General features: G+C 28.6%; 1 protein-coding gene across 1 annotated transcript in view; it reads right to left on the bottom strand.

Moving 5' to 3' along the window:
- Nucleotides 1–12477, bottom strand: part of LOC107440966 (D-3-phosphoglycerate dehydrogenase) — a 33908-nt gene that overhangs the window by 3312 nt on the left and 18119 nt on the right. The window contains exons 7-10 of the mRNA XM_043048840.3: nucleotides 9056–9208; nucleotides 8349–8487; nucleotides 5361–5485; nucleotides 2621–2840 (exon numbers count right to left, since the gene is read on the bottom strand). Coding sequence (XP_042904774.1) covers nucleotides 2621–2840; nucleotides 5361–5485; nucleotides 8349–8487; nucleotides 9056–9208 — 637 coding nt within the window. The remainder of the gene's footprint in view (nucleotides 1–2620; nucleotides 2841–5360; nucleotides 5486–8348; nucleotides 8488–9055; nucleotides 9209–12477) is intronic.

Raw genomic sequence — 12477 nt, 5'->3', positions numbered from 1 at the left:
AGCAATAATGAAAGTAGAAATAAAGTTAGTACTGCAAAATTAAAACAATATTTTTAATCAATGAGCCAAGTTATTCAGCAGTTGTAGAAGTAGGTTGTTTATTTAAAACTTTTTATAGAATTTCTTTAAGAACACAATTGCTAATTTGGGCATTTGGCGATACAACACTTTTAGAATTGAAGGATTTGTTATGTCAAGCGCTCAGGTATCATGATTTTGATCTAGTTGTGCTCTTACGTCATTTTGATTTATGTTGCTAAGTTAACTTTCAAAAAATTCTATGGCTAGCAACAGCATTTTTATTTTTTAAGTTGTTTATTTAGAATTCGTTATTTTTTTAGCGAAATGTTTTTTAACCTAACAGAATTCTTTGCCGACTGTTTTCTCTATGAATGAAGAAAATAAAGTAAATATTTAACTGTTGTGAAAAGAATCTTATTTAGTTGTACAAAGTACTTCAGCCAAAATTTGGGAGCCACGTAAGAGAATTATATATATTAGATCAGAAACACATCAGTAAAAGGCAGAATGCTTTGGTGTTTTCAAAACAAAGCAAACGTTGCCACCGGCGGAAAAGAAATACAGCCAAAATTTGGGAGCCACGTAAGAGAATTATATATAATAGATAATAAAATAACATTTATTGTCATAAGTTTTATGTTTATTCATCATAACAAACATCATCTTCTTCCGAGTTATTTAAATGTAAATCTTGATCTCCACGTGTTGTCCTTAATGTCCGGTAAAAGTCTTGTTTAATTGGAGATATATACTTTAATAAACACATGATGTCTTTTTTTTTGGTGAAAAAATACTACCGTAGTATTAAAAATACTACGTCTGGCAACCCTGAGTTACTATGAATTTCTTGTTTTTTAGTGTTACCAACAAATATTGAAAGAAGAAGAATTAAATTTTTTTTTCAAAGTTTATGTAAAAATATATTGATATAAGGTGGATTTATTCACAATGGCTTCTGAAATTATTATACAATATATTCAGAAGCTATTAAAAAAAGGGCTGTCTAACCTAGAAAAAAGTAACCAACGAGTAAATCCTTTAATAACTAAGAAGATTATTATTTATTTCATCAAAATTTCCAAAAATCAGAAAATATCAAAAAATGGACTTATCCGCATTGGCTTCTGAGCGGCTCAAATATCTCACAGATTACGCTTTGAGTGGCCACCAAAACGTGAAAATTCCCTGCCTTTTCCCAGTTATTTAAAGTGATTTTTAAATTTCCTGTATTTTCCAGGATTTCCCTACTCTCCCTATAGAATGGCAACCCTGTTAAGAGACAAGAGCGTCGAACTGAGAAACACCATCCACCATTGGGAGGACAAAGCAGTTTTCGTGAAAGGGGGTGGGAATATGATTATGTGATGTCATTGGCGGAAAAGGGTGAAAATAAGCTGATGGGTTTATTTCATGGGTAAAATTGATATTGCAGTGATCAGGATAGTCACCGGCTATACAGTACTGGCAATAGTATTCATACAAATCGAGAGTATCAAAAAGTGCTCAATCAGATGCATGATTCTAATTTTCGGCGTCACGTTAATATCGGAGATTTAAAAACCATGAGAAAATCGATTGCATTCACAGAAAAGGAAGAAAACATGAATCCAGGATGATATCAAGCATGTTGATTACTGAAATGAGCAATTTGAAATTTCCATGTCGTACGATTGCATTAAAAATATATTCAATCTAATTGTAGGCAACTAAAAAAAGGGAGCAAATATATCATTAAATAACTATTGTTGCAAATTGGAATTTGCAACAAAATTGCTACTATTTGTTTTTAAATATGAGGGGGAAAAATTTTCCTAGCGAACAATCTCTTAAATGTTTGCCATTTAAAAATTACTCTTTAAATGATCACTTTTATACTTCTGTGTTTGCCACAGTGGTTTAATTTTATCCAAAGTTATACAGGGTGTGAAACCAAATCTTTCAACAAAAATAAGCACCTTTTAATTACTTCAAATTTAATTACTAGTCAAAAAATATTTTTTAGCACTAATATACATTAAAAAAATGCAAAATAATTTTCAAAGACTTCACATGATAATGATAAAATAACTAGTTTCTGACAAAGAACTCTTTTTCTTGATTATATTAGCCATTGTAAAATGCTTGAGAGATTTTTCGGTTCGATATCAGAGGGTAGAAAATGAAGTCTGAAATTGAGGATATCTTGCAAAATGCAACAGAATTGCACTTGAGACTGCAAGGATCTCACCAAACTCAGCTCATTATATGCACATGCGAACCCACAAGTATTTTTGTCTGACCTGTAAAATGATTGGCGCTTTCATACACTACAGACCGACAGTAAGTCAAATTGCACTAAGATTAAATGAATTGTAAAAACATTGAATAAAACAATGTGAAAACCACACTTTTGCATGATACTTGAGGATAATCGACATGGTAAAGAAAAATATCTATTTTCGAAAAGGGAAAATTAAGCACTTTTTAAAAACACTCAATGAAAAAAGCATGTTTAAGGACTTCCAAAAAACGAAATTCGAAAATAAACACTTTTTAAAAACGCTACGCACCACGTTATAAATTGTAGAGGGTAAGAAAAATTTAATTGCGCAAAACTTACCACAAAGTGTTAGAGCACTGGAGAGAGAACTTTTCAGAAGTATTAAATGTCCAGCTAGAAGAGGATGAACTTTGAATGAGTGACCATCTATAGCACACAATACAGGATCATTACTTCCCTTCAAGGTGACCAATGCGGAATGTTTCTGATTAGCAGACGAAGCAACTACTTCAACAGACAAATTGTGTCCTTTTGGTGGACCAGTGCTCACTTTTTCAACCTAAAATATAACATCATTTGCTTCAAAATATTGAATTATACACACTGATTAAAAGTTTATTCATTCATAATGTATCAGTTTTTTATTATCAACAATGCTTTCACCTAAGTCTTGCTGCAGCATCTGCAGATTCCTCGCAAATTTAAAAAATAAATTAAAAAAAAGTTATTGAGAGAGGAAAGATTATAAAAAGGGCAGAATAATTTCCTTTTTAAAGTGCATATTTATCAAAGAAAAAAAAATTTCAATTATAAACATTTTATGTTCTTTTAACCCTACATTCCTTAATGTATGGATATTGTTTGCCATGGGAGTGACTTTCCTTTGAAAAAACAGACTACTTTATTTCAAGCTGACTATATCATACTTTTAATAAATAGAATTTTATCCTTATACTTCTTAAAACATAGATATTTTTATAACATTATTTTTATAACACTATTTTTATAACAAATTTAAATTTATTTCATATCAGGGGTCTGTCTAGTTTTTTTTTTTTTTTTAAATGTACCTTTTCCGTGAAAATTTAGAAATAATTTGTAAAAATCCCAAATACAGTGGAGCATCGTTTATATGACGATCACTTATACGACGTTTACATTTATACGACGTTTTAGTGTGGTCCCAAATCATTCCTATTCATTTTAATGTAAAAATATATCGTTTATACGACGCACAGAATCGGTTATACGTCGGTTTTTAGATTTTGTTCACGTTTATTTAATTTTTTCTTTTTTCTTGTGTATTTTAAAAAAGGGCGGCATTTGTCAACATGAATGATACAGAAAAGGGTGCCAACAAGAATGCTTGGATGACGACCGTAATTTTTACTAGATGACTGAAAAAACTTGACAATGTTATGAAGAGGAAAAAACGAAAAATTGCTCTATTCATCGACCAATGTCCAGCGCACCCATCGATACTAATTATTTTGGAAAATGTAAAAGCTCTCTTTTTTCCTGCAAATTGCACAAGTGCGCTTCAGCCATTAGATTTGGCCGAGATTAGAAATTTAAAATTGCATCATAGTAAGCAGTAACTTCAACTCGCTATTCAAAGCATTGTAGAGAATAATAGCAAGAAAATATAATTAAAGGTATCATACATTCAAATGGCTCACTGCAATTTTTCTCCTTTGGTTATTTGTTTGTTTTGCTTTGTATAATTTAGAAATTTATGTAAATTAACACGTTAAACATTAAAATTAATTGAAAACAGAGTTAGTTTCAGTTTTAGAAGTAAAAATCGATTATACGACGTTATCGTTTATACGACGTTTTTCGGTGGTCCCTTCGGCGTCGTATAAACGATGCTCCACTGTAGTTGTAAAAATGAAATATTTATAAGTATAAATGAAGACAAACATTTTTATTAAACAAAGTGCGTAGCCAGATTTAGCAACTAAAAATAAGCACTCAAAAAACATTTTTAATCCCTTTCCAAAAAAAATTTCTATCATTTAAAGTTCTTAATTTATAAACATAAAATCAATAAAATTCAAAAACTTCACATAATCATGACAGAATAACTAGTTTTTGATAAATATTGCAGAAAAAATTGTGAAAATCATGCATTTTTTGTAATTTTAAACGACAATCAACACGACAAAGAAAAAATCTCTCTTTAAAGAATAAAAAATTAAGCACTTTTTACAAACCATGAATAAAAAAAGCACCTTTGAGGGTATTTAAAAAACATAAATCAAAAATAAGCACCTTTAAGAACTTTTTAAAAAAGCTATTGTTAAAGAAAAAAAATAGAATTCTAATATAAATTTATAGTATGCAATTATTTACAACTCCTTAACTAGTAAATAATTACTAATGTACTAATAATTCTATACAGATTATTAATAATAACAAATTTAAATGAACCTTAGTTTTTTTTTTAATTCTATAGTATGCCTGCAGGAGTAAGGAAATCTACCAAGTGCCTATTTTCAGATAAAAATAAAAAAAGAAAGAAAATTATAATTAGCAAAATTTAAGTTAAAAGAAAATATGATAAAGTAAGAAAATATTTATCTAAGCGTCACTACAAATGAACATCATTTTTGACTAGTATAAATTACTACATATATTATAACAGTATTCAAAAACAATTTTGTTATTGTAAAATTTAAGGCTCAAAACCCTTAAAAGTTCCACAGTTAAATTCAACTTGAATGTAATTAATTAAGCTCTATATTTATACCTATGCACTAGATTTGTAACTATATTCTAATCAATGCAAAATTCTTTAAGTGCATGTCAATGATCCTTATTCCAACAAGATTGATACTAGGTACTTTTTTAAAGAGAAAACTGAGATTGAGTTTGAATGACTTAATAATTGCACAATTAAGGAATATAGCCTATATTTTTAAAAGTATATTCATTTTGGGATGCATTTAACAATTCTACTATCAGTTTGTTGGATTCATTTGAGAATAAGATTAGTACATGAAAATGTGAAGATTACATCAAAAGTTACTTAGATGGGGTTTTGCAGAATGATTCCTAAATATGAAAAAAGACTCACCGTAAATCCTAGATCTTTAGCTAGAGTAGGAGCATTCACAAAATTAGCTGCCTTTTTCCTTTGTTGAAGCATTCCTATTAAAACTGCTGTGCTGAACATGATTTCTTTTCTGTGCAAATCAGTACCTACAACACAAGAATTTAAAAAAAAAAAAAAAATGAATTCCATTTTGAAGAAAACCTTATACAACACTTTTAATATTCATAGCTTCCAACATGGATAAGGAAAAAAAAATCCAGTAGATTTTACGAAATATAAATTTCACGATAATTTTGCATAATGCAATAAATATTTTACTCGTAGAGAACTTTAGGGATTTTTATAGCTATCAAAATAGAAAATTTGCAATATTTTTCAGTTATGATGGACATTATACATGCTTGAAATGTTATGTACAGTCGGACACATTTATCTCGAATCTCACTGGAAAATGTGAAAAATTAGAGATAAAGGAGCTTCGAGTTACACAGGTGCTTTTAATAGAATTTCTTAATTACATTTAATTCTCTAAAGTACTATGATTGTTTTTAGTAGAAAAATACAGGCATTTCTGTAAATTGATTGTGCCACATATATCTATTAAATTTTTAAAAAAATTTGCCATACCTTAAACACTGAAAATAATTTTTAAATATTTTTGGCGACTTACCTTTCCTTATAGTGTTGTTAGGTCATTTGTGCTCAATAATTAGAAATTCAGAAAACATAGGTTTTGAAAGAAAAAAATTTATGTAAGGGATTTTAGAAATTTTGAGAAGAAGAGTACTCATAATTCCGAATATTAAAAGTAATTTCCTTGATCAAAGGTAGTTTAAGATTTTTTTACTTAATTTTAAAAGAGAGTTCTGAATAAAAATAGACTGAAATTTTTATAACAAAAAAGTTTTCCACTGATTTACATAAATGAGGTTCGTTTCGTTATGTATTAGTAATACTTATTTAAATATTCAAACAATAATCTGTACAAAAATTTTATTTCAATAGGGAATGTTTTAGGAAGCTTATTCAATTTAAAGGAATTTTCTAAAATGTACAAAAACTAGGAGAATTTTAACTAAAACAGTAGACGAGGAGAAACTGGAAAAACACAACTAATGAATGATACTACATCAAATTTGATCCTACATTAACAAAAAATTCATCAAATATCAGAGTTGGCAAGGTAACCAAAAGGTTTTTTTGGAAAATAAAAGAAAGACTTCCCAGACAAAGTACACATAAAAAATGGAAATATATCTGTAAAGAAACTTTTTACAAAGCTACAATGTTTAAAGAACTTATTTTTAGAAATGCTTAATCTTCATAAGTTTTTCTGCATTCTCAGCACCATTTTGTAATTTTGCCCATATATTGCAAAATGTAGAAAACTCACTCTCAAGAACTTTGGAGACAACATAGTGGCTGGGCAACAAAAAAATGACAACTTTCCATACTTTTAAGTACTTTGTCTAAAAATAAATTTTTTTCGCTATCTATACAACAACACATAGATTTGGTATAAATATTAAAGATAAGATTATTTTGAATCACACAGTCGATATCCAATTTATATAAACATATTCTAAAACTAAAAATATGTAAACATTTAAGCTTTAAAGTGCCTCTGTATAATTCTAAAAATAAAGCATTTGAGGTGTTTTCCCCTGGAAAGAAATCCAATATTTTCCTTGGAAAAAAATTCAATAAAAAAAAAAATGAATAGAAATGAAAACTTGATTTTGCCAACCTTGTCAAGTAGATTACTGACATTCATATTTGTTTTGGGAAGACATAATGTAACTATTTTAACACCTTCTAAGATTGCAAACATTAAAACTTTTCTATATTTTTAAAAATATTCCCTTAAACTTTCTTAATTTGTTTGACAAAAACAAATATAAATACCCTTTTAATTCGCAGGCTCTTTATTTTTGTTTTATCTAATTTCTTCTCTTTCTTTTTTTTTAAAGAGATAAAAATAAAAATTTTATATTTCAGAATGTAGCAGGGTCAGCTTAGTTTACAAAATTGCTCGCTAACATAGCAAACAAAAACACTTCACCCTTTGTCTAGCATTAGTAGTAGATCACTAAATATTGTAATAGGGCACATACGAAACATGTAAAATAAATAAAATTACATTTGAAAATTTGACACCTAAAAATAATAATTGAAAATAAAGAAGGTATGAAAATAACAATAAGAAAAGAATATTTATTTTATGGGATTTTTCTCTTAAACCCCCTTTTTTTTCTTCATTAGCAAATGATTACAACAGCCTTATGTTTCTCCAAGTTGATATCAATTCATACCTGCCAGACTCCATGTTTTAAAATGCAGAAGATTCACTATAAAATTCAAAAGTGCTTCCAATTTTTAGTTATAGGAATAGTGTCTTTACACAACCTGTTTAAATAAACATAAAATAGCGTCCCTTTTTTTCAATATATCTAATATTTTGTACTGATCTACAACAGGGTTTGCCACTCAAATCTGGAGAGAAAAAATCCCCAGTGTTTTCCCTGTGCATATTATATGCAATATATTAAGAGGAAACACACAATCACTGTGCTCTTGTATAAGGTATATTGGACTAACTATACTTGTTTTAATTGCTGGAAAAACTTAAGAGAAAAAAAATCAACAGCAAAACATAGTTAAAACAAATAGTGCTATAGTAAATCAACTAGTTTAGTATAGCTGAAATATCATCCTTAAATATACTATAGATTACGCATTGAGTGGTCACTATTTTTTAAAAGACAAAAATAAGTAACAAAATTCCCTGCATTTCCCCCGTCATTTTAGGTAATTTTAAAATTCCCTGTATTTTCAAGGTTTTCCCTGTTCCCCTTGTGGAGTGGCAAAACCCTGCTTTGGAAAAAATTTTGAAGAAAAAGCATATTCTCAATTTATACACAATTTTTTCGGAAACATACAATATAGTTAAATAATCGAAAAGTATAACAGAATAATAAACTAAGATTAAAAGAATGAAGAACTACATACCATGCACATTTACTGAAACAGTAATTTCAGACTCTGTATTAGCAAATAATGAAGCTATTAAATGGCCGACAGTTTTGCTAAGAACCACACCATCTCTATTGGCACTAGACATTGACAGAGAGAAAGCTGGGGAATTTACCTATAAGAACACATGATTGATATTAGGAAACTGTTTTTGACTCAAATATCCCTATTATTTATACATATCATACAGAATTGCAGTTTTGGAGGGGAAAAAGAAGCTATGCAATCATAAAAAGTGAGAAATATGTTGTCGAATTTACAAATTGAACTCAGATAAATAAAAAAAATTATGATTTAAAGGAATTAGATTAAATACTTATATTAAATATCACGCTATAATATAAAAAGTTAACAAAATTATATTAAATATTACGATATAATATAACGATTAAACGGAATTCTATTAAGTATTAATACTACTCTTTAAAATGTCAAGTGGAATGCCTTTTTGCTAAGGGATAAGCTGAAAATTAATTTTCAAGAAAATTACAACATATTACATATTTTAAATTAAATTGTTCCATTAGTTTTGAATGCTACTAAACATCGTTTTTTTTTTTTTCTTCCTCAAATCAATTTGTGAACAATTTTTTTCACAACATCATTCCATGTTGGAACATCATTACATTAGTATATATCATGAGTAAAATAGATTTCGTAATAAGAGTCAGGAAAATATTTACAATTCCATGAGCTGATTGTCCTTGATTGAGAGCGACCATTTGCTCAGAAATTTCAACAGCGACTCTACTTTGGGCTTCATGAGTACTGGCTCCTAAATGGGGTGTGCAGATCACTTTTGGATGTTGGATGAGTTTTGTGTTCTTTGGAGGTTCCTAAAATGGAATATGGTTTAAAAGAATTTTAGAAAAGACACACAATTATACAAGAATATCCCTCTCATCTCACTTAACAGACAGGAAATAAATTATTTACTAGTGTTTGACTTTCAATAGGATATATAAAATTACATTAACACTAAACATACCAACACTTAACATATACCCATTTCTACCATAGTCGGTCAAATGACCGTACTTTATGTTTCTTGATTGAATGTTTGAAATATGGATGTTAGGAAGGAAATAAACTGAAATAACTTTAATTAAACATAATTGCTAATTTTCATGCATTACAAACACAAAGTATAAGAATTTTTAATTCATTGCTCAAAGCATTTTTTACATCTACAGGGTGTTTCCGTTGTACATTTTCCGCCAACACATTTCTTCTAATCATTATTTCCATAATTCTTATAATTATAAGAATATATAAGTATTAAAATTCTCATAATTATTCTTATATTTAATATTATTTCTTCTGAGAACGTGTGCTGTCTTCATTGTTTTGACATTTTTATGGGTAAAAACTAACAATTAGTTAGAAATGAAGTAAAGCTATCAAAATAAAATATAAGCTACTTAGTTTTTGCCACTTTTTAATAAATTGTTCTCCCGGTCAAATGACCGGTCGTCGTAGAAATAGGTATGCGACAAGTATTATAAATAATAATTTCAGAATATTAACCGTATATAATTGTTAGAAAAAATCATGAAGTGAAATGTGCAAAAACGACAAGATGATAAGCGTGTTTTTGATGCAAAAGTTCTTAACGGTCATTTGTCCGGTTATGGCATGTTTAGTGCTAAGTGCCAATTTTTGTAATTATATAAATAAACTGCCCGACAATAATGAGAGAGACACTTTCAGCTTTTGACATTTTTTTTTTAATTTCTCAAAAAATACTTAAGGGATTATTTTGTAAATTTTAGAGAGGTTTAGTTCGTGTGATTTTTTATACTTAGCCATAAAATGTAAAGTTTTCACAGTCTTAAAAGACCAGTCTTTGCGAAAGAAAACAAGTATTTGTGAACACCCTATGCCAGAACATCAAGCAACAAGCTTGTATTGATTACTTTAGTTACTATTTTTAATAACTGCATGAAATTTTGAAACCTAGAGAAAATATTTATGGAGATTTGGACATTTTATTAAAAAATAATTTTTTCGCCTTACATTTTCTTTTTACAACTTTATAGCTACTCAATAAAAGTAAACAAAATTTTAGGAGCAATTTAAGATTATATACAAAATTGTCAATTTAGAATTTTCAAAAAGCTCGTTAAAAACTGTGCAAGTTATAAGCATTTAAGCAAGTTCTTTTACACTATACATGTACTGAAAAAATTTCAAAGTTTTCTCATAATTTTGTAAAGTATTTGGTAACTAATAAAAAAATTTGATTTGAACAACTTGAAAATTTAAAAAGTTTCAAGCAATTTTCTAAAAAGTTTCTGTACTTTTCAAAAAAGCTAAAAGTGATCAGGGGTTTTTCACAAATTTTATTTTGTATCATTAGACAAAATTTAATAACAAATGATGATAATCGTTCACAACTAAACTTATATAGTAGGGGTGCTCAACCTGCGGCCCGTGGGCCAAATGCGGCCCGCCAACCCTCGATGTGCGGCCCGCGGCCGCAATCTGAACAAAATGAAAAAAAATTTAATATTTGTTTTTGAAAAATAATAAAAAAAATTCGGTAATTTAAATTTACACTTTTAAGTTTTTGACGCACCCAATCACAATCAATGTAGTTTTTCGATGGTTAACGCTACGGATTTCGGCATAGTTTTAAAAATCACAATATTTTTAATACATAATTATTACGATTTACGAATTTTAATTACCACTTTTGACGCTTTTCGTATGTGCCGATTCCAATGACTTTTCGGTAGTTATTGCTACCCATTTTCAAGTAGTTTCTGAAATAGCGATTTTAAAAAGTTATGAAACGCTTTATTTGTGCAAACTTCATGGAAAATCTAAATGACTTTAGATCCTTTCTTCAACAGTTATTGCTGCACATTTACGCCCGGATTTTAAAACTTCGATATTTTAGCCAGATATTATTACGAATCGCGAGTAAAGAATCGCTCATTTAGCTAACCATTTTTTGACATGGCTTATTTGTAACGATTTTATCGCAAATCAAATTATTTTTCAATCGTTATTTTAGAAATTATTGCTACACATTTCTACAAGGTTTTGAAAGTATCGATATTTTTTATACGCTATTGCGACATTTTAATTTCAAATCTCGCATTTAAATTACATAAAATTTTGATGGACTTTATTTACTCCAATTTCATCTAAAATATTAAAGTATTTTGGTTATTGTTTTAGTAGTTATTACGTTTTCCCCGTGATTTAAAAAGATTATGATATTTTTAATACTTTGCCAGCAAGCGAGTTTTGAATCGCGCATTAAAATAATTATTTATTATTTTTTACGTGCTCTGTTTGTGCCGATTTTATCATTTGCGTTGTACCGATTTTAACACGAATTTTTTAAGAGGTTTTTCGAAAGTGTTTTTTCTTCTTTCCCGTTATTGCTGCATTTTTATTTGTGATTTGGAATATACCTGATTTTTTCACACAATATTACAACTCGTGAAATTCGATTCAGTTTTAATTTTTTTTCGTAACTTAAAAAGTAATTACGTATCTTAGCCAAATCAACACATTCCCAGGGGAAAAAAAACGAGATGTGTTTATATTAAACACGGTCCGTTTTGCAAAAAAAAAAATTCAAAACACGGCATAATTTTTTAGTCCCATGAACACGTGCAAGTTTAACAACACACATCGAACCTATTCTTTTTGTTGCCACATGTAATTTAAAAGTCATATATCGTAATTTGTATTTACGCGATCTGAAAATTGCGCATCGCATTTCGTATTAACATTAATGAGATTTTAAAAAAAATCCATCGCGCTTCGTATTTCGGGATTTAAAATCACATATCGCGATTCGTGTTCTGGCATTTAAAATATCATCTGTTGCTACTTTTCTTGCACACGTTTTAAAATCCATATATTGCGATTCATATTAATGCATTTTAAAAATCAAGTGTTGTGAGTAGTCCTTTCGCAATTTAAAAGCCACACGATTCGTATTCACGCGATTTGAAAAACAAGCATCGAGTTTATTATTTAAGCAATTTAAAAATCACACATGGCAATTCGTATTCAAGCAATTAAAAAATAACACATAGCAATTCGTATTCAAGCAATTAAAAAATAACACATCGCTATTTGTATT

The sequence above is a fragment of the Parasteatoda tepidariorum genome, chromosome 8 (assembly GCF_982258835.1).
Source record: "Parasteatoda tepidariorum strain Cologne lab strain chromosome 8, Ptep-v5.0, whole genome shotgun sequence".
NCBI classification, from domain to species: Eukaryota; Metazoa; Arthropoda; class Arachnida; order Araneae; family Theridiidae; genus Parasteatoda; species Parasteatoda tepidariorum.
This window is presented reverse-complemented; position numbering and strand designations above follow the sequence as displayed.